The 21,882-nt window shown below is 40.7% G+C and overlaps 1 protein-coding gene across 3 annotated transcripts in view; it reads right to left on the bottom strand.

Annotated features, from left to right (window-relative positions):
* The window catches only part of Adam23 (ADAM metallopeptidase domain 23), a 146,701-nt gene that overhangs the window by 100,094 nt on the left and 24,725 nt on the right, over positions 1 to 21,882 (bottom strand). For all 3 annotated transcript variants that reach the window (XM_034497554.2, XM_034497553.2, XM_034497555.2), the window contains exon 3: positions 13,912 to 13,988. In XM_034497554.2, the coding sequence (XP_034353445.1) occupies positions 13,912 to 13,988 (77 nt within the window). The remainder of the gene's footprint in view (positions 1 to 13,911; positions 13,989 to 21,882) is intronic.

A 21,882-nucleotide genomic window follows, 5' to 3' on the forward strand; every position in this document is an offset into this window, starting at 1 on the left:
ATCCTAAACTGTGGGCTCCTTGGAACTTAGTCTCATTCTTGTCCTATAGCCAAGCACTGTGTAGAATGTTCAAGGAAGGGAAGTAAGTGGCAGAGTCAAATAAAAACTCCCCATACCACTGTCTGAGTAGTTTTAAAGAACAGAGCATCTTCTTAAGGCCAAATCAGATCAGTAACAATAGGCAAGAGCCCCCTATACTGTTACATCTTCAGGAAAGTTCTCCTTGGTGTAACAGAGAAAAGGAGAAAGAAAGGGGGAGGGAAAGAGGAGGAGAAGGAAGGAGAGAAAAGAAAGAGAGGAAGGGGAGGAGAGGGAAATGGAGGGAGAAAAAAAGGCAGTTAAGCAAGATGAAAAGGTTCTAGGACTCTAATGTACAGCTGAGAAGCCATATGCAACATGATAATGCACTGTGTCCTGGAGTTTGTGAAGATGAGAGATTTTTGCTCATTCTCATATTTAAAAAAATGATGAGTACAAGAAGGACAGAAAAGAAGGAAGAAGTGGAAGAGGAAAGAGGAGTAGGAAGACAGGAAGAGGAAAAGGAAGAAGAAAGGAAACAGGAAATGATAATTGTGTCACTGGTGGTGTGATTGGTATTTCTATTGGCCTAAGTATAGTAGTTACCTATAATAGAGACAGATACCAAAACAGCATACTGTGTGTATGTATTGAAAGGTATAGTTTTGTTAATTACATCCCAATAAAACCAGAAAAGATGTTTAAAATAGAACTCTTAGGAATTTGTAAAAGATAAAAGTCTGTATATGTGGTATAAGAATCATACAGTCAATCAGAAAGTCTGTTTTATTGCATGAGTGGACTTGCTTGGGCAAAAGACAAATGAAGAAGAAATAAAATGTATCCTGCATGGTGTGGTAGAGATTTTTAGCCTCTTACTTGAAACGTGTCCCTATTTAAAGGTAAATGCAATTTTAATTATTTAAATTAGACGAACATTTTCACTGGAAAAAAAACTAAGCCTCTCTATGTGTTGTTTCTTTTAAAACAGTCTGAACACTAAAGCACATGGACGTCACATCAAGGAAGATGAATTAGAGCTGACATTTCTGAAGCCCGCATTTTAATAAACAAGTCATAACCAGCTGTACTTAGGATTCTAATATTGGGGCTTCTAATTTATAATTAATTTTAAAAGAGCAAAGAAATGACTTTCTACCGTGAATCTTGTCTGTGAATCACCAAAAGAAATATGCTGGAAGCAATGCAATCTTTATTGGCAACAACAAAAAAAAAAACCCACCAAGGATATTAATGAGTCGTTTTATCTGGTATCAAGCTGTAATTTTATATAAATCCATACAAAATCAAGAGGAAAGTTTAATAAATCATTGTTTAGAGTTAGATTTATGCATGGAATAGAAATTATAAAAAACAAAGCAATGTGAAAGACAGGGTGTATATTGTTTCATTTCTTTGAGGTTCACATCTGCAGGGAGTTTCAAACACATCTGGCATGTGTCCTTCTAAAACTCAAACTGGAACTTAACCTTCAGGTGATGACATCAAGTATAGGCTCTGGGGCAATGACAAGGCCACTAGGACTTTGCCCACATAAAATGACCTCAATGCCATGACAAGGCAGGCTTCAGACAGCTGCCTCTACCTCCCATCTCCCTCTCAATGTGAGGACATAGTTTTTGTCCTTGTGCCTGTTATGGGCACAAAAACATTGTGGAGCAGACATCCTTTACCAGATTTAAATCTTCTTGCACCTTAGTCTTAGTCTTCCCCACCTCCAGAACTGCAGGAATACATTTCTATTATTCTGGGCTGTTTTGCAATAGTTTCACAAATGAACTAAGGCAATGTCTCAGCTCCTGGAGGCTTTGACAATGAACAGTCCCAGGTTCTGCTGTCATTAGGAGTCACTGTTAGGCTTGCTTATCTTGTTGACATCCATTTTCTCTCTTTTAAAAAAAATATTCATTTTTATTTATGCAGGTGTTTTGTCGGCATGTATGTCTGTGTGAGTGCATCAGATCCCCTGGAACTGGAGTCATAGACAGTTGTAAGTTGCCATGTGGATGCTGGGAATTGAACCTAGGCATTCTGCAAGATTAGCCAGTGCTCTTCACAGCTGAGGCTTCTCTCTAGGCCTCCTCCATTTTGTCTTAATCAAAGCCTCCAGATCTCCACTTTCAAATGTCTACCTAGGCAATTCTTAAAAACAAGCTTCAGGTCTAATTTAGAACGTAGATATCCATGAAGATTTAGCTCTACAACCACTTCAAACCTTAGTCTAACTTACATGTGTAGTGACAATCTTGAGAATTTGGGAATTTTAGTTTCCTTTAAAAACACAGAAATATTATAAAAATGTGCTTTTGTTTTAAAGCCAGGTGTTGGGATGTGGGGTTGTGTTGAACTGTCCGCAGCAGCTATGATTCACCTCATGCTCTGGCAGAGGTGTGGTTTTGCCAGCTACAGATAGTTTCTATGGCTGTGTGGTGTTGGAATTCTGGGAAATTTTCAGAGGGTATATAAATGCTAGGGCCCCAAGAGTAGTAGTTGTTAAGTCGTTTAGGAAGTTGGTTATAATTTGTTAATAGTCATGGTCAAAGAAGAAACAACAGGAAATAAATTAGATTCAGGGATTTTCCTAATTCCTCTCTCCCTTCTATCCTTGTTTTTCTCCTATCTAGTGTTAGGTGGAGAAACCAGAGGATAAAGGGTAGGAAAAAGAACCCACACGGTGGCAACAGCCAGCTACATATGTGTTCTTCCTGTGTGAGTAAAAGCACTGATATTCTTTACCAGGACTTCCATTAAGAGGTTGTGAAACTATCTTTCTCCTCCACCATCCTGTGAGCTTTGTGGGGAGAAGATTCCTCTCTTCCTAGCACATAGCAGACATTCAATAAATATCATGAAAGAAAAGTACTGGGGATGGTTTGTGAAAAGCTTCCTTCCATCAATGGAAATTTATTGGTCGTTTCACTGATGTTAGAAAGAACTTTATGTACTTGGTTCATACAGAAGGGAAGTACGAGAAGCCCACTTAAGTATTATTGCTCCTCCTTTGCAAAATGATGGTTATCCATATTAACCATAATGCTGATAAATGTCTTACTGTTCCAGGACCAAAAGACTAAGTTCCTCCTTGGCAGGAAATATTTCTATCTGTAATATTTCAATCTGCGGACAGACAGGTGAACTCTTACAAGATAGTGAAAATTAATATAAGCCAGGATATTGCCTTTCTCATTCAACTGTCAGGAAATTAAGATCTAGCTTTAGTAACTACAGCAATTAACTCATCCCCAGTGCCTAGTCACGCAGAACCCTCTGTGCTTCTCTCTGTCTTGTCATGACTAACCTCCGCTGTAATTTTTATATACAACGTCAAAAATGATTAAGTGCTCTGAAGAATGCATCAAGTTCTGGTTTATTTGGCCATATTCCACCTCAAGTTGGGGGCCTGAATGGGGTCTCCAGCAGTCAAGAAATAGTTCCTTGGGGTTAGAAAGATGGCTTAGCGGTTAAAGCACTGACTGCTTTTCCAGAGGTCCTGAGTTCAAATCCCAGCAACCACATGGTGGCTCACAACTATCTGTAATGGGATCTGATGCCCTCTTCTAGAATTCAGAGAGAGAGAGAGAGAGATTTTTAAAAAAAAGTACAACCTTTCCTTTTTTAAAAGAGAGAGAGAGAGAGAGAGAAAGAGAGAGAGAAGGAAAGAAAGAAATAGTTCCTTGCTTCACTAAATTTGTATTTTATATTCTGTATTGAATAACAAGTGCCCAGAGATGCCACTGGGAGGCAATTAGAGTCTTTTGATTTTGATATAAATTCTTCGCTGTCATGCTTTCTCTCTGTTGTGGCTTCCAGGCTCTATGTTCAGGGCCAGCACAATTGTATTACTAGAAAAAACTAAAGCTAGTTTCCTGAGGCCATTCTGATATTCAGACTTGACGATTCTCCCATGACAATCATTGTCAATAGACAGTAAGGGCCTGGGGCCGAAGGGCCTCTTATTATAAGCAGAAGGCAAACCTCAGCTAGATCTTGTCCGTCTGTGGAAATCAATCAATACATAGACTGCAGGAAGAGCGCTTGACTTACATGCACAAAGCCCTGGTTTAAGCCGAAACATCAGAGGCAGGGAGGGTGCGGAGGGAAATACCAATGTTTGGATTGTAGGCTTTCTTTTGTGGTTTTGGAGGCAGTGTCTCTCTATCCTGTAGCTCTAGCTGATCTGAATCTCTCTATATCGACCAGGCTGGGCCCAAACTCATAGAGATCTGCCTGCCTTGACCCCTTCTGAGTGCAGGGTTAACAGTGTGTGCTACAATGCTTCTGATTTTATTTTAATGTTGTTCTCATTGTGTTTAATTGTAAAAGTTATTCTCAGACCCTTTTAAAGTAGATGACATAAACATTGTAAATAGCTAAAACTAGAGCCTGCTAATATTCAGAGAATACTTATTTTATATTTTCCACAGTAGCTGGACCTGATCAACTGACAAAGAACCAAATAATATCTAACACATCCAATATGGGCTTAGCTCTCCAAATGGAAATGTCCAGGATGAGACCTGGTAAATTCTTACCTGGTCAGAGCAAAGATGTCAAAAACCAAAGCTATCTGGATCCCTAGAATCAAAGTATTCAGAACTAAACAGAAGAGAACATCTGAGGAGGTGAAGCCCCTTAGCAACTCCTTCTGCCTGGCAGGAGGAATTTTCCCACAGCTACTTCAGGCCACGTACATGAAATCCAACTATGTCATAGCACATGTGTACCATCTAATCAGGATTTATACTCTTGGAAGCTGCTTCTTAAGGTTCCTTATTATTACAGGAACCTTTTCTGAAATTACCAAAATAGTTTCAATCTTCCAAAAATACCTAAATGCAAAAGAGACCACAGTCTCAAGGCAGCACTTGGAAATGATAGTCAGATAATTATCCGTAGGAGACAAACACATTCCCTCACTAACAACAGCACTAACACTGCATCTCTGGCTGGTGTGATCAGGATGGTGAGTCTGTAGGCTGAGAAGCCATAAGCAAAGTACCAGGATGGTGGCTTAAACAAACTATCTCCTTTAGTCTCAGGAGCCCAAGGATGAGGTATCAGCAGGGCTGGTTAAATTCTGAAGGCTTCTCCTTGACTTACGGATGTCACGATCTCCTGATCTCATGTGGTTTCCTCTATGTCCCTTCATGACTACTCAGATTTCTTGTTCTTATGAAGAAACAAGGCATACTGAATTTTGGTCTCCCTCAAAAGACTGTATTCTAATTATCTTTTAAAAGACCTATTCTAACCACAGCTATACCAGGTATTGAAGTTTATAAAAATTTAGCATTTTAATTAGCATTAGTGAGATTAAAGGTCAGCTCATGATAGATGGCCATGCTCAATGCATAGGGCTGTTTTAAATGCAACTGGAGCTTTATGCATGTTCTTTATATCATTAAAAGTTGGTCGATATTGTCAGTCAACATGAACACAGAAAATTATGAGAACCATGCTGAGCTCACTAGGATATTAACAGTTCAGTGCTATAATCACTGAAGAGCCAGAGAAGAAGAGGCTCCATCAGACAACCAGACTAAAATTCCAAACTGTAACTGAGTCTTGCCAGCTCTCAGATTGCCCAGAAGCAGAGGAGATGAACACATCTCCTTTAGTGAGTTATTAAAGGAGTATATACATAATTTGGGTAAAGAGCTTAGGTGAAGGTCTATGACATCATCATTAGTGTAGTTCAAAAGTCTCCTTCTGCAGACCCCTTGAACTTAGGAAAGAAGCATTTGCCCTAAATAGAACACTTAAGGCCACAGAATCCAGAAATGAGTTCCATAGGTTACCTACTCTAACTTCTTCAGACTACAACCCGGAGAGTGTGTCAGCTGGTAATCTCTGCTGCAGAGCTAAGATGGGAAGTCTAGATTCCAAATTCCCTGGGCCCCCTCCATTGTGTGAAAGAAAGTGAACAGGGAGACTAACATGCTGAGGGAAGAGAAAGCCTGGTTGCCTCATCACAAGGCAGCCATCTTAGGAAAAGAAAGCCTGGGCGCCTCATCACAAGGCAGCCATCTTAGGACAGGAGTCATTAAGCCCAGAATTCAAAATCTAGACAACCCTCCAGTTGGGCTGGGCCCAGGCCAATGGGCTTCCTGCTGACACATAAGCTCATTGCACTTGATCCTATTTGGTCACAAAAGCAAAATGAGATAGGAAGCCAGTTTCTTCTTCACATGCTCCTTCTTCCAAACCAAAGAGAAGGCTAAGCCTCAAAAACCTGCAGAGCTGAAAAATATGTTAATCAGAACAAAGCTGAAACTCCCCTTTAGAATGAAGAAAGATCCAGAAGGCTCTTGGCCTTTGGCCTGCTATTTATTGAGTTTCTGTATCTCCTGCCCCTGACCCCAAGAATCAGTGTCTTTCCATTTCCCTCATTCACCGACCAAGACCAACTCCTACTGTGTGGAAGGACATCCTTTGAAAATCTGAAGCATTTGGGGAGGAGCCTAACATGCTCAGCCCAGCTGAGTTCTGAGCACTCACCACACAATTCACAGGAAGCTCAAGAAATACCTGAGATATGCCCGGAGAGTGTTTGTCCTACAGGGGAGGAGGTAGTCAAGAGTCACTTCCCCCAGAAGCAGCTCCGCCAACAATTGTGTGAGCAGTTGGTGAACAAACTCTAACTCCTTTGCCTCTCAATGACTGACAGGAGGGATCTGAGTATGTAAAGTCCCAGGTTTCCTCTGGGCGAGATGTTCAGATGTAGAAGCAAGGTAGAAAGCAAGCAGCCTCACTTTAATCTTCTAAGCTTCACTTAGTCTTCTCTTCCCAGTCTCACCTCTCCATTATCCACGGTTCTCTGGAATCCTCCCCTCAGCTCCAGCAGCAGGGATCCATACTGTACAGCAGCACCCTGTAGAACTCAGAGGTCCCACTCACCGAGAGAAACTTCTCTCATCACCAAGGTACCACAGTCACCCACCACCATGTTTTGTTATTAATTAAGATTTTTAAAAATATTTTTATAATAGTTACAACATTTTTCCCTGTCCTCCTTCCAACCCCTACCATAAACCTGCTCCCCCACCCTCTTTTGAATCTGTGGCCTCTTTTCCTTTAACTGGTGTATTGTATAGGGGTGTGTGTGTGTGTGTGTGTGTGTGTTTCTAAATCTATAATTACAACCCTCTCAGTCTGTACAATGTTACATATGTATATGTTTTCTAGTATTGTATAACAAGCTGGTGTGTTCTTCCCTGATACATCATGTTTTAATATCATCAGTGTACATTTTAATTTCATTTCTCTTGTCTTGGGTTTTTTTTTTTCTTTTAACTACGGGTTCTTGGGAAGGAAAAAAAACCTCTCACACAGCCTGAATTCTCTATGCTGCTCAGCACAGCATCTTACACAAACTCGATGCTCAGTGTGTTGACAAACTGAAGGATGAATTAACCATGTCAGTCAGCACAAGAGAGGGTTCTTTATTCAACTTAACTGAAACGATTCCAGTGAGGTTGCTTTTCTTCTTCCAAGAGTACAGCATGAACTGCTTTTAATGAGCAAATTACTGTGTGCATATGCTTCTGTAAATCGGCGTTTTCTAGATATTCATGTAAATACCCCTGAGTCCCAGAAAATTCAAAGAACTCTTCTAAATCTGGAACTACCTTCCTGGATATAGTATAGTAACCCTTTTTTTTAAAAATCCTGTTTTTTTTTTTTTTTTTTTTTTTTTTTACTACTTAACTCATCACTGGGGCCATTACCATCCATGCAGAGACCTTGAGGCCCTGAAGTCATCTGACCTGTCCCCACACTGTCACCACACACCACACCCCTGCACATCTTCTCTTGACAGATCCCCGCCCCCAGAGAATATGAGAGCCAGCCAAAGTCGTTCTCTGTATACAGGAAAACGCTACCACAGGGTTTGCGTGCCACCCTGAATCCCACACAGACTTTCTTCTCCAGTGCCTGCTCATAACTACAGCTTTCAGCATCGCCCCGCCCAGTCCAACCTGAGTCCCTTCTCTCAGCTCACTTGGTTACTAATAAAGCAACCTTCTTAGTCTCCACATTCCACATCTGCAGGTCCCCACTTTTAGGTTACAGCCACCTATCACTGAGTTCTACAGTTTTCACCCAAGCACAGCTCTCCGTGAGCACTGTCAAGACTCTCACCAGAATCATGTCCCTGCCTGATTAACGACCTAGGATGTTTGAACATTGGTACACAGTGAGAATTCTTCCTTCTCTGTCCTGCGTACGGGTCAGTAGTGGACAAGCATATGTTGTTTATGTGTCACGGGGTCTTTTTATGTAGCCCTAGCTGGCCTGAGGCTTAATAGGCTAGTTTTGAACATGCAGGTGATTCTCCTACCTCTGCTACCCAAGTGCTGAGATTACAGGTGTGTGCCTTTAAATAAACAGGAGAGCATGCTAGTAGACCTGTAGCCAGCAGTGTGGCCTGAAGTTATGCATCCAAAAATTCAATGGCCACCAAATCCCGTTATTTTCAAACTAGGAAGCCATGCCGCATGAACCACAGTATGTTTCCAATGCAGTGGGGAATGGCATCTAAGTGCCTACTCCACAGACTATGTCCTCTGTATCATTAAGCCTTCCTCATTAGCTCCATCTCTGTTCATCAACTTGCTCCATCATTACAAAAACAGATGCCATGTGCTCTTCTAACTCTCCCTCCCACCTATGAATGCCGATTTCATTTCCTCAGAAGAAATGCTAAGATACACAGCTTGTGCTGAGCCCAGAGTGCGACTTTCTCTTCTATCCCTAGGCCTAAACCCGAAATCGTCTAGCCTCCATACAGTCTAATCTTCCAAGATGACTGATTCAATTTGTCTTCTCTCAGCTTCTGACTGAATTGCTCTTGACTGGCCTCATGGTAACTTCGGCAATTTGTTCTGACCTTCTGGCTCCTTCTCATTCTCTGACTTATTCTGTCTTCACTTGTATGCTTCGTCTCTTTGTAACCTGTCTCTATTAAACTGTCCAAGTAAAACTGCCCGTGTACTCACAACACCCATAACACCTCTCTTTTTCTTTCTTGCTGCTCTTAGGCAGCCTCTCTTCCTCTGCTGTACGCGTGAGAGTTGGGCATATCCTATTTCAAACTCATTCTGTCAAATCTCTCTGATTTGTCACTTTGCCCCTCAAATGTCACTTTCAAATATGGCTGCTTCCTCTACAAACTAACCTTATCTTCATTGTTTGGAAGTGTACTAAGGGTATGTCTGTATTCCAGCCAGATCATACTGTAAAATCCAGGGTGTGTCTGCATTCTGGCCAGATCATATCTTTGGATGTGATCCCTTGCCAAAGCAACTATGTTGCTGAATTAAAATTCCTCTACGCTCACCCAATCCTTCAGTGACCATTTGCTGTCCCCACCTTATGTAACTGGTTCCTCCCCAACACCCCCAGCTTGACTTAAACCACTCTCTCACAACCACCAGTGACAAGTCACCTGGAAAATCCGAAGGATGCTTATTGCTTAGCTTACCAGAGCATTCAACTACGGATAATGACGTGAATCACATCTTTCACTTTTGAAACTGTCAACATCATTATTCTGAAGATTCTCCTCCTACTTCCGCAGTCACTTGTCTCCTTCACAGGTTCCTCTCCCCGCCTCCTGTCTATCTCCCAGCTCTCTTTATTCTGCCTCTCCTCCTCCATTTAAAGACTTATTTGTCACTAATGTTTATACAGAAGTGACTCACAAGGCAACTCCTTCCAGCTCACATTTCTCCACTAGTTTTATTGAACTACTCTCTAGACACAAACTGTCTAATCACGACACTTCTGTAGGCTTTAACTCTTTCTTCTGCTTTCTTGTCCCCATGAAACCAATTCTAATGATTTTTACCAGCTGAAGACTTCTTACAAGTATCCCCTCCCTGTGTGTCTTAGCGTTGCCGGAGAACAAGACTTCTGTTTAGTCCCCTTGACTTTTTACAACGTTGGGAACTTTTCCCAAGTACATGAGCATAAGTTCCAGACCATTTATGAGTTTTTAATCAAAGAAAAAAATTTAAATGCTCAGCCTTCACTTGCTTACACACACCAAAATCACTAACTGTGAACACCAGGCCTCTGGGTGACACATTATTAATGTCCACTAGATTCTCCCGTGGATAACATCTCTGCCACGTGGACTATAATCATAATGTTTCCTTGGGTTACTTTTTTGAGGAACTTTGAGACTGCTTACTCTTTACTGGGACCTGTGTATGCCCTCTGGGGTGACTGGAGAAGGATGAAAAGGCTTGGCATCTTTCTCTTCATACTGTGCAGGGTTTGTTAGTTTTTGTTGTGGTTGTTGTTGCTGCTGCTACTGCTGCTTAGTGGTTATTCAGTTGGGTTTCCTCCTCCTCCTCTTCTTCCTCTTCCTCCTTCTCTTCTTCCTGAACCTTTGGATCTGACTCTGCTCAGCTCCCATAAACAAACATGCTGACCAATAAGAAATGATTTGTCCATAATTCTAACATTCTAACTTGACCTAATCTCTCTCCTCCTCCTCCAGCTCCACATTAAGAAATATCAGACTTTGAAAGGAGTGGAAAGAGGTAGCACTGCGTTCCAGAAAGTTCTTTACTTGTTCTCAGGTGTATCACTCTTTATATAGTTTCTCTCTCTCCCTCAGTACTGTGCATCCATAACTCAGCTCCGTGAAACTCAAAGACTGATCTGTGAGCAAAGTGCCCCTTTCCCATTCTTAACCATTGAGTAAGCCCTTTAGTCATCTCATAAGTACTGGTTTTTCCAGGTCATGAACTTCTAGACCTGGGTCACAAACCCCCGATAAGTTGAGCTACCCCTCATCAGAATTATCTCCCTATGTCTTACCCTTGTAATTTATAAAAATTTCATCAAAGGGCCAACATTTCCTTCATGCATTGCATTTATGCCTCTGCCTTCATAACATATACTATTGCAGATCTGTTCAATTTGTGCTAGGTGCTACCCAGGCTTCTTTCTCTTCATACCCTTTCATCTGCTCTGATAGAAATGACAAGCACTCCACCAGGCTGTCTGTGAGTCTGCAATCCTCAATTCCCCCAAAGGAATTTTACCAAGCACATTTAGCCATGAGGGGCCAAGGTGTCTCATCCTGCATAAGCACACACTAACTAAAGAACTTAAGCTTTCCCAATTCTCCTGCTGCCTGGGAATCAGAAACAATCTGATTGCAAGCACAACTATGGGCTTAACCATCAACCTCATAACATGGATTTCCCCACACTCTCTGAAACCTGTAAGAAGGGACCCTTGCTTAGCCTTGTGGCTCGTAACTCTCTTCAGATGCCCCACCATAACCATCTGTTTATCTGTGGTGTTAATGATTCCTCTAATGAATATCTTACCCGAAAGATAATCCATCTAACTTGTCTCTCTTGACCTTTCAATGCCTAGATGTATTTCTCCATCTTCTTCATCTCCCTCTCCCCTCCCCATTTCTCAATATTTGCTTTGCTGATGTAAGACATGATCTGTATGTCTTACAAAGTATGTCTCCAACAGTACCCCTTCTAGCATTTATTTTCACATCCCTCCTACCTGAAGAGCTGCCTCTCCTTGGTGTATCAGTTAGCTGCTAAAGTGGAACTTTTAGGTGCATGTGAAATAAGATGTCCCTTTAAATGCCTACTGACATCCTTTTAGGTTGTTTTGGTATTGTGATCAGAAAAGGCACCATTTTAAACCAAGCAAAATTGCTGACTTTTACTCCAGGTAACCAAAGTATAAACTTTGTTAATTATACTGCTAAATTCTGTGTATGAGAATTTATATTCTCTGGCTGCTGCCATCCACCATTTTTGAACATGTGATTTATGAGGAAGTTTATTTAATGTCTCCTACTGAACATGGTCATGAATGTGTGAAAGTCTTCATGTGATGAGACAACTCTTTCCAATATGAATATGCATGAGTCTTCCAATGAAATCCCTAGCCTTCTGTGTGCAAATAGACAGTGCCTGTTGAGCAATTAACTTATTCCCAGTGCTGTCCTTCAAGGCTACAAGTAAGAAACATTTCTTCACTGACTGTACAGACTGGCTTGGTCACACTATTATAGCATTCCACGTTAACCACTCCACACTCTTCTAGAGTTATTTTTATCTATCTACCCAACTAGACTCAATTCCTCAAACAGGGTTATTCATAATAGGTGTTCATTCTGATTTTTCTGCATGTTAAATGTTAGGTAATGAATATTTTCTGGTCTGCCTCTAAGTACCCTAGGCATCCCATAAGACATTGCTTTCTCAGACATTGCTTCTTTGACTGGAAAGTTCTACTGTGGTCATGCTATTTTAATATTCAGAATACACAGCAGTTGGTGCAGCCGTGGTGGTGCAGTGGTAAGCAGAGCTGCCCTCCCAAGTACACTGCAGTACTGACTGCAATCTCCACCTCAGGCAGCATCAAATATGTAGAGGACTGAGACAAACTAAAATTAGCCTCATCCTGGTACTCAACATAGTCTACGACTTGGCAAGACAATCTCTTATGCAGGCACACTGCTGACAGAGCATGGTGAACTGGAACTCAACCAAAGAAGAAAACCTGCAATATCTTTAACACAGAAATTCTGAGGTCTGCTGATTCATTCTGACTTAAAGCTGCAATAACACTTGAGTAAGGAGCACCTAAGCTTATTCCGCAACTTTTTTCTGCAGAGCTAACAGAATTTGGCATACAAGAAACTTAATAGTCTTCTGCAATTCCTCAGATGTTGGCTGCAGTCACCTGCATTACCGCGTCTGGTAGCATTAAGTAATTATTTCTTATAAAATGTAGTCCTGTTTAAACTATTGATGAGCGCTTAAAATCTTGTCTAGTGTCTCTATAAGTAAAGAGACTGATATGGGAAACCACCTTCACCAAAGGCAAGAGCTCTTGTTCACACTTTGCACAGGAACACCTGTACAAATTCTCTCAACTTAAAAGAAAGCATTTAAATATCAGCATAAACACAGGCACAGAGACAGTGGGATAAATTTTCATTAGTACAAAGTTTCAAAGAATCTACATCAGTGGGAATTATGAAGCAAAGAACCTTCTCAAATGTGAGTCATTGCTTTCTTTCTTCTTCCTACAGAAGTCATGTGTGTTGCATTATAAAAAGTAACATGGAAGAAATCTCTAGACTTAAGTCTAATTATGCTTCAGTCAGTAATTTGTTGTGCTTCTTATACAGTAGTTTTTACAGTTAGCATTTAATTAACTAGCATTACTTCGAATATTTATCCCTTTTAAAATTATAATATGGCAAGACTAGGCCAAGCAACAGCCAATCATGGACCAGAGAGGGGCTCGCAGGCCTCTACCCCTCCTTACTGAACTATTGGTTATTGATAGATTCTGAGGGAAAGGTGGTGATTGTTTTTGGTAGTACCCACTGATAAGCCCATCAGACTCCAGTGGATAGTTTCAAACTCCACGGTCACACATCCAATTCTGGTTAAACTCAGTGGGTCTCAAAAAAAGGAAAAGAAGATATGAATGTAGAAAGGAGACTTGAAGGGGAAGGGGACAAGCTGGGTATCTGAGGTGGGGAGGAGATTAGAAAAGGTGAGGTTACAGTAATCAGAATATTCCTAATATGCGTATCAAAGTCTGAAATCATCGACAACTCAAAAAAAGTTATGAAGAATCATAATATGTAAGTTCTCTATCGGGACATGTAACCTGTTAAATGTCTTATTTCAGGAAAGGAAAATAAAGATGCACCTACTATTCAGTCTTCTTCCTCTTCTTCAAGTATTCTTTGCCAAATAATGTACTAGAAAACATCAATTGCTTCAGGACAGATGTTGCTTTGATGCATCTTAGAACTGAAGTTGAACAGTCCCTGCCTCCCAGGAGGATGTGCTATATACTTACTTGTTCAGTATGAGGTCAAGAATGAACTTGGAGCCAAAGGCTTCAATCTGGAAGCTTGCCTGGGCCAGATGGACAGCCTAAAAGCAAAAAGACAGAAGGAGCCTTAAGAGATAGTTAACAGGACCAGCAGTCTTTTTTTTTTTTTTTTTTTTTTTTTGTATTTATTCTCATATATAAATTTGCCTATTTTTCTCACTTGTCTTTTGCTTATATTTTATGTTTCCAGAGGGGCAATTTTATTGGTTTTAGTTTTTTAATTTTTTTTATTTAATCTTTTTTTTACAGTCCAGACTTTATCCCCCTCCAGGTCCACCCTCTGACTGTTCCACAGTCCATACCTCCTCCCACCCCATCCCACCCCAACCCCCTACCCCATCTCCATGAGGATGTCCCCACCCCCTACTCCACCAGACCTCCCAACTCCCTGGGGCCTCCAGTCTCTTGTGTGTTAGGTGCACCTTCTCTGCTGTATATGTGTTGGGGAAGCCTCCTATCAGCTAGAACCAGCATTTTTATGTAGACTTTTTTACACATCATTATGTATCAACTCATCTCTTAAATGGACTGGGCACGCCATCTTGGTTCTGCTTGGAAGACCCACCATGTGAGAAGCAAAGAACCACTTGAAGAAAACTGGTCCTCCAAAACAAAGCCACTGTGGCAAGAATCAGCAGCATGTCCTGCTGGATTTCCAAAGTGACCATGATAAACTGTACAGAACCCAAATTGAAGCTTGACTTTAGACCAGTTTGCGCCCCCAAATACAGTTTCCTGCACTCAGAAATGAGAAATCACATCAGCACACCACTGTTCTGTGGGAGAAGAACTTTCTCCATATGATGTAACAACAGAATAGGTCAATAAGAGGTGATGACACAGTCTTCTGACTTTTGAAAGCATCTTGTAAGAGTCACACATCTGTGAATGATGCATCAATTCAAAAACCCAACAATCATCTCATCTAAATTAGAATCATACTTAGCAGGTGTTAAGAGATGAGAGTAGATCAAAGTAGTGCCCTGAATAATGTAAATTAGCAAATCAATGAAGAGCTGTCGAGGAATACTATCCAACATAAAGCTTTCCTTCACATCCCATCAAGTTAAGAAAAAAAAAAAAAAAGACAAGGATATTGGCAACATCCTAAGGCAGAGACAGCACCAAACAACTGGTAAAATGTTCCTTGCCTGGTAACTGGCTGCAACTTGAACATCCTCTAAAGACTTTATACTCCCAGTCCCCACCCCACCCCATCCCCATTGCCACCCAGGCTCCTCACAGCCCTCTCTTCCATTATTATTTATCAAATGCTCCCCACGTCCTTCAAAGACATCCCAGTCACCAGCCGTCACACACAGTCTCAAATGAACTCTGGTCCTAAGAGCACAAGAACACTTTATCCGCCCCCCCTCTGGTGGGATATTTGTGTCCATCCACTACCTCCAAGGAGTGAGCACCACGACACATGTCGCAGGAGTTTTGCAAGTGATTATAGATTAATGACCCTTCCCCCAAAACTGCCCAAACCTTCAAATAATTCACCAAACATTTATTGTCAAGGCTACTATCTTGCCACAGCCATAAAAACACCATCAATAAAACTATGGTTTTTACTTCAGTCAATCCACTGCCTGTTACTCAATAAACTCAGTAAACAGAATTTTAAAGGCAATTAACACATACTAAATTTCAAATACAAACCAGTAAGTGGTTCCTGCTACCCTAACACCATCAGCCAGCATTTCAAAATTCAAACCAAATAGAACAAGCTCACCATGCTTATCCGAGGTTCCTGCATCTAAACATAAAAACAAGAAACATCTGTCTTGTCAAGTGTGGTCTCTGTCAACCGCAGTAGACCAAACATATAGCCAAAATGAACTACATAATCTTTACACGAATTCATTTTGTATCTTGCACCATCAATTTTTGCTTGAAGACATTTATACGGATGAATAAATACGAGGAGGTTTTTCAACTATGGTTTGCAAAAGCTTTCTTTTTTATCTACAATTTTATTTCCTGAGAATATAAGCATTTAAGCATATTTTCCTCATAAAAATATTATATAACAGGGAACTGTTCACTTGTGGCAGCTCAGCTTAACGAGTCTAATCCATAAAACTCTAAGAACCTGATATCGACCCAGAGAAAGCTTCTCTTCTAGCAAATAAGCAACACAACAAATATAAACGCCAAGGGGATCCTTTCAGGAAGCAAGGTAGCCTAGTGGTAAACGCGGCACATCCGTGTGCGCAACTGCTTGGACTTGATTACGCTGAGTTCAGCCCAAGTCAGCAGGACAAGCTTCAGTGCTGCAGAACCCAAGGCAACATTTAGCAAATGGCACTGGGTTGGGTTTGCCCTCTGCCCTTCCAGGATGTTCACTTCAGGAGCGCTATGAAGAAGCCTTACAGGTAAAAATGGCAGCTGCTAGAAGGCACAGTGCCAGGGAACTCAGTGTGTAAGCAAGCAGTCACCAGTGCTAAGGCTGAGACTCAGTCCAGGTAGCCACACGCAGGGCAGCAGCTATGGAAAGAGTTCTCTGACAACGTGCTATTTGAATGAAATTTCAAAAGTTAAATAAGAATCCACCTATGAGGGAAACAAAAGATCATTTTTCAAAAGTAGTGTCAAAAAGGGAATTGAGAACACTTTTCAATTTTTAAAATGTGTGTACCCTGTAGGATAGTAACTTACAGCGTAAACGTCAATGGACCTGGAAAGGTGAGCTGCCCACCCAAAGGCTTTGTATGGATGCCCTCAGTGACTTATGGTGGCAAATGTGAACATGGAGCCAAGATGGCCGCCTTTCCTCCAAACGCTCATTCCTAGCATCCACTCAGCAGCGTCTAGTTCACACTGTCATCATTGTCGTCGGCACCCTCCAAATATATGAACTAATTATTCTCTGGAACCACTGAGATTCAGCCACACCAGCAACAACATGCCTGTTTTCCATGGGGGTTAAAAAAATCTAGTTCGTTATCTTTATCAACAGAGGTGTTTTAACATTTTAACTTACTTCATTTTTAACAAGCAGGCTGCACATTTTTTTTATAAAATAATATTTCTTCTATATACTGATCTTCCTTGCTCATATTATCAAAAAAAACAAAACAAAACAAAACAAAAAACCCCTGTGAATTCACTTAATAAAGCTGCATCCATTTTAAATGATGTCATTTTCCTGCACCCTGTTCTTCCCACTGTTCTTCACAATGCCACGGTACACACAGCACAGATTCTACACGGCTGGCAGGGGCTTCTTTCCCTGTTAACAGACTTTAATTTCTGAACTCAGCTATGGCATTCAATTAGTGAGATTTTGTTAACAAAATTATATAGCTTAAAAAATAAATAAAAAAATATTTTTAAGTTTTTTAAAATTTGATATATGCAGTATAATCAAGCCAAGTGAGTCCTTCATACTCTGTGTGCATGTCTATTTATGCATGTCATTTTTATCTTTGAGGCAGGTTTTTTGTTTGTTTGTTTATTTTTCTGAGACACGGTTTTTCTGGGTAGCCCCGGCTGTCCTAGAACTCCGAGATCTGCTGGACTCTGCCTCCCAAGTGCTGGTCAAAGTCATGTGCCACCATGCCCAGCTTCGAGACAGGTTCTTAAGCAGTCAGGCTAGATTCAAATTCACCAACTAAGGCTGGCCTGGATTCCTGCCACTGCAGGATAAATTATACATTTTTATTTACACACATAAATACATACATGCACATATATATGTATGGTTTTACACACACACACACACATACCTTCCAAATAATAGGAAATTAGCCGAATAGCAGAAATGAGGATGGTTTTGTGTAACTCAGCACAGCCCTTCTGATGGCTCTAACAAGTGTTCAGAATCGACAAGACGCTACACACCGCTGAAAATACAAAGGCCGCCTCCAGCATTGTCCCTCTTTTAAAGGAGGAATGAAGCAGTGGGATTTGTATAAAATGAGATCCTCAGACTACTTCAGTGAAGGGTTGGTGAACCCCACAGGAGGTCAGTTGTTTTCCCCTTCAGGACGGCTGTTAACCAGCCTGGTTTTATAAGGATGCTCTCTGTAGAGGCACTGGAGACAGGCACAGAGTTTTATATCCAGGAAGCGTCATTTCACAAGAAGGAGCACATTGCTGGGCTGGGAATTAGCACCCTGAAGGACTGCAGACAGCCGTTGCTGCAGCACTTCGGTACTTTTCTTTTGACTAAGAATCTGGCCCAGGGAAAATTGCAGGCGCTCCATAAACAAAAACAACCAAAAGCAATTATACACACACAACCCGCCTTTGCTGAGAGACAATTCACAAGCCTGAAAGTACTCTTTTGTTCGTCTGGCCTTTTTCTTCCTTTCTTTCTTTTTGTCTAATGCTACCGTATTAAGCAACTTTAAAAGCCTGTCCCCATCCTAGGCCAGGTGCAGTTTTACCATCACACAATGCTGTGGTATAACCTAGGCAGCTTGTATCAGGCACACAGCGTATGCTAAAGAGACACAGTAAGCTGTTCTTGAGATTTATATTCACCATTAATAGACATAAAAATGAAAAATATATCACCTATAAAATATACATAGCTATAGATAAATATATAAAGATAAATATATATATAATACCTACAAAAATATAAAACAGTCATTTGAGCACATGAGTATTTGACATGAAACCATGTTTCACACAGTATTCTCTGCCTTTTGTGGGAGCTCTCTATACGGTTCCTATCACTGGAACTAAAACTAGGAAATAGAAAGTCTACACTTTCCCACTTATAAAACCTAATTAATTGAGAAGCTGCAGCAGAAAGCCCGCGTTATTCGTCTCCGGGTTTCTTAGGTGTAATGTTCCACTCCATATGTGGCTTCAGGAGCAGAGAACAATCTGGATGTGGTTTTCTCTTAAGTACACTGTTATTTATGGAGACATTCTTTCAAGTAATAAAGGAAACATTAAAGGTGACTTATTAGGGACTGTAGAGATAGCTCTGCAGTTAGAGACTCGCTGCTCTTACAGAGGACTTAAGTTCAGTTCCAGACCTCATCAGTCAGCTCACACCCCTCGGTAACTCCAGCTCCCTCGCAGGATTCCATGTTCACTTCTGACTTCCTCAGGCATTGCTCACATGCACACAAACTACATGGAGACACACATACACAGACATAATTTTAAAATCGAAATAATTGGAACTGACATTCTCAGCCCCTTTTCATGTCTCAATCATCTCAAACCACTGTCATATTTACCCAGAATGCACAGAAAGTGGGCAGGACACATGTTCTTACTGCTTTTCATATAAGGAAGGAAGAAAATAAAAACATTTTTAAAGGGATAGAAGATTAAGGGACATTCTTGTCCAAGGTCACACATCAGAGAAGAGCAAAGCATTCACTTCAGTTAAGTGAAAAGTGCCAAGAATATGTCAGAAGTCCTTAAATCTTCAAGCCTCAGTAGTTCCTAGTCATTAAAATATAAATAACAGTAGCTTACCACAAGGCTATGTATGAGGATTAAATTAGACCATAATGTAACAGAAACTTACTGGAAAAGCTTGGTCACATAGAAAAGGCTTAATAATTTTAAAAAGAGCAACACGGACTGAGAAAGGAGGGGGGGTGAAATAATATATTAACATTTTAGAAAGGGTACAAATGCCAGCTACCTCAAAATTCCCCCCTACTATATCTAGTTACCTTCTAGAAAATTCCAATGTGCATTTATATTTGGAAAAATTTGAAAATGTTATATTTTTATTACTCACTACCATTACAGATTATGCTTTGACCTTGTTCAAGTGCTGTGTCTTTGAAACAATATGAATCATTTTCCTGAGAAGAGAAACAGCTGCAAACGGATCACGAAGGCAGTTTTGCAAATTAAGGTAATTTGCGGAACAATTCCTGCCAAGGTACCCTTAAATAGGTAGTCCGTGGAAGAGAATATCGTCATGTGCTCCTCTATTGTGTTCTAATGCACAGCATTATTAGGTAGCCCATTAGCAAGTTGGAACAGGCAATCTACTGCAGAAAATGTAAGATTACAGAAAAATTAAGATTCACATTTAAGAAGATGACCATCTGGGACATAAAATGAAAAACAACTGCGTACAAAATATAATGTGCCAATTAAATAATAACAAAAAATTATCTGTCATCATGGGACATATGAACAAGATTAATCATCAGATCTGGGGTATAGACAAGCATATTAGAATTTAAAGAGGGAGAGTTTGGGAGGCAGAAATACGTGACAACAGCTTATGGAGGAGTCTTAGCAAGCAGAATTCACATAGCTCAAGCATTTAATAGGATGAAATTATCAAGTGTTTCCAATGCTTGTTAAAAAAAATAGATGTATCAGAGACATGCTTTTAAAGCAAAACACAGGGTATACCGGAGTGTTAAAATGCAATTCAGATTGTGGTAAGAATCAAAATTGACAATGTATCAAAAGCACTTCATGACATCAATAGATGTGATAAATATATACAAACCCAAAAATGCTAATGTATTTTGATAAGCAATCAATCTGTAGCAGAAACCAGGAAGCTGAAGCTGTGTCCTTTGCCTCCTTTTGTTTCACAGAGACGAGACCAATCCATCAGCCGAGCACACTCTGCTCTCAGGCCACAGACCAGCATCTCCCAATAAAAGAAGCAGTCACTGCTTGACTTTGGTCTCTATGCCAACCTCACCCAAGAAAGAGGGAGCACAGAGTCTGAAAGAAACGTGGCCAGTATTCAATTACTGAATGTGAGGACACAGAGAAAGGAATGCAGAGCCTTACAGATCCATGAAACTTCTGGCCAATCTTCTGCAGGAACTCCTTTCCAAATTAACCATCTACAAAGAGACCCCACTTTTACCCACTTCTCTTTTCTCTCCGTCCTTCAGCCTGAGGTATTCTGAAAGTCTAATACAGAAAACAGGAACAAAAGAGAAAAAGAAGCCACAGGCAGTGATGATCCAAACAAACCTTCCAAGAAACAAGCGCCATGATTCATGAGCACTGAAACTTTCTCTGCAATTTCTAAAGAGGAGTCAAAGACAAGAAGGCATATTTAATATTATGAGGAAAGAGGGACCACAAAAAATTACTCCTGGTGATTATCCAGCAGCCCTCCAAGGCTCTGTGAATACGTCAGTGACAAAGACTCTGGACACGTATATTAAATATCTTCAATACCCTAACCTTTGGTAATTACTCTCTTTTGTGTATTCAACTTACACTGCCAACAAAACAGACAAAATCACAAGCCTCCAGAGCGATTTTATTCAGAGGTGAGTAAAGCATTACCAGGATCGCAACAGCTGTATTCTTAGGCTTTCATGTAGTATGTGAAAGACGAGTAAGAATCCAACTATGACAACAGTTGCCATGGAAGCAGCTTCTTTCTGCTGCCTTCCTAAATGGTAACATTTAATTTGATGCATTAATCTAGTAGCTGAGGTGTGACCCACCTTCTTCCGTCTCCCCATAAATTCCTACGTCAGCTAATGGTACAACTCCAAATAGGGCCTTCTCCATCCGACTCTTTTGTCCTAAAGGAAGAATACATTCTGTCTCTCTAGCCAGAATTCTAAATACCCATTAAATAATTTCAATGAAAGAAAAGAATAGAGAGTCTGGAGACATTGTTTAGTGGCAGAGCATTAGTTACGAATGCAGGGGGCCCTGGGTTCAATCCCCAGCCCCTGAAGGAAAAGATGAAGAGAGAAGGAAGAAGAGGAGAGGAAGAAAACGGAGGAGGAGGAGGGAAAGGGGGCAAAGAGAGTAGGGAGAATGAAATACAAGCTTTGGAAAGAAAATAAATTGTACTTCATGCCTATGGTCTGACTCATTACCATTTTTCCAGAATTGCTTATGTAACAGTAGTGCTATCCTGAAAAACTAGCCTGCTGAAGATGGCACCCCATAACAACCCAGCCTGCTGCTCCATTCCTTGAGACTGTTGACTATGACTCAGTGAGCTTC

The sequence above is a fragment of the Arvicanthis niloticus genome, chromosome 3 (assembly GCF_011762505.2).
Source record: "Arvicanthis niloticus isolate mArvNil1 chromosome 3, mArvNil1.pat.X, whole genome shotgun sequence".
Taxonomy (NCBI): Eukaryota; Metazoa; Chordata; class Mammalia; order Rodentia; family Muridae; genus Arvicanthis; species Arvicanthis niloticus.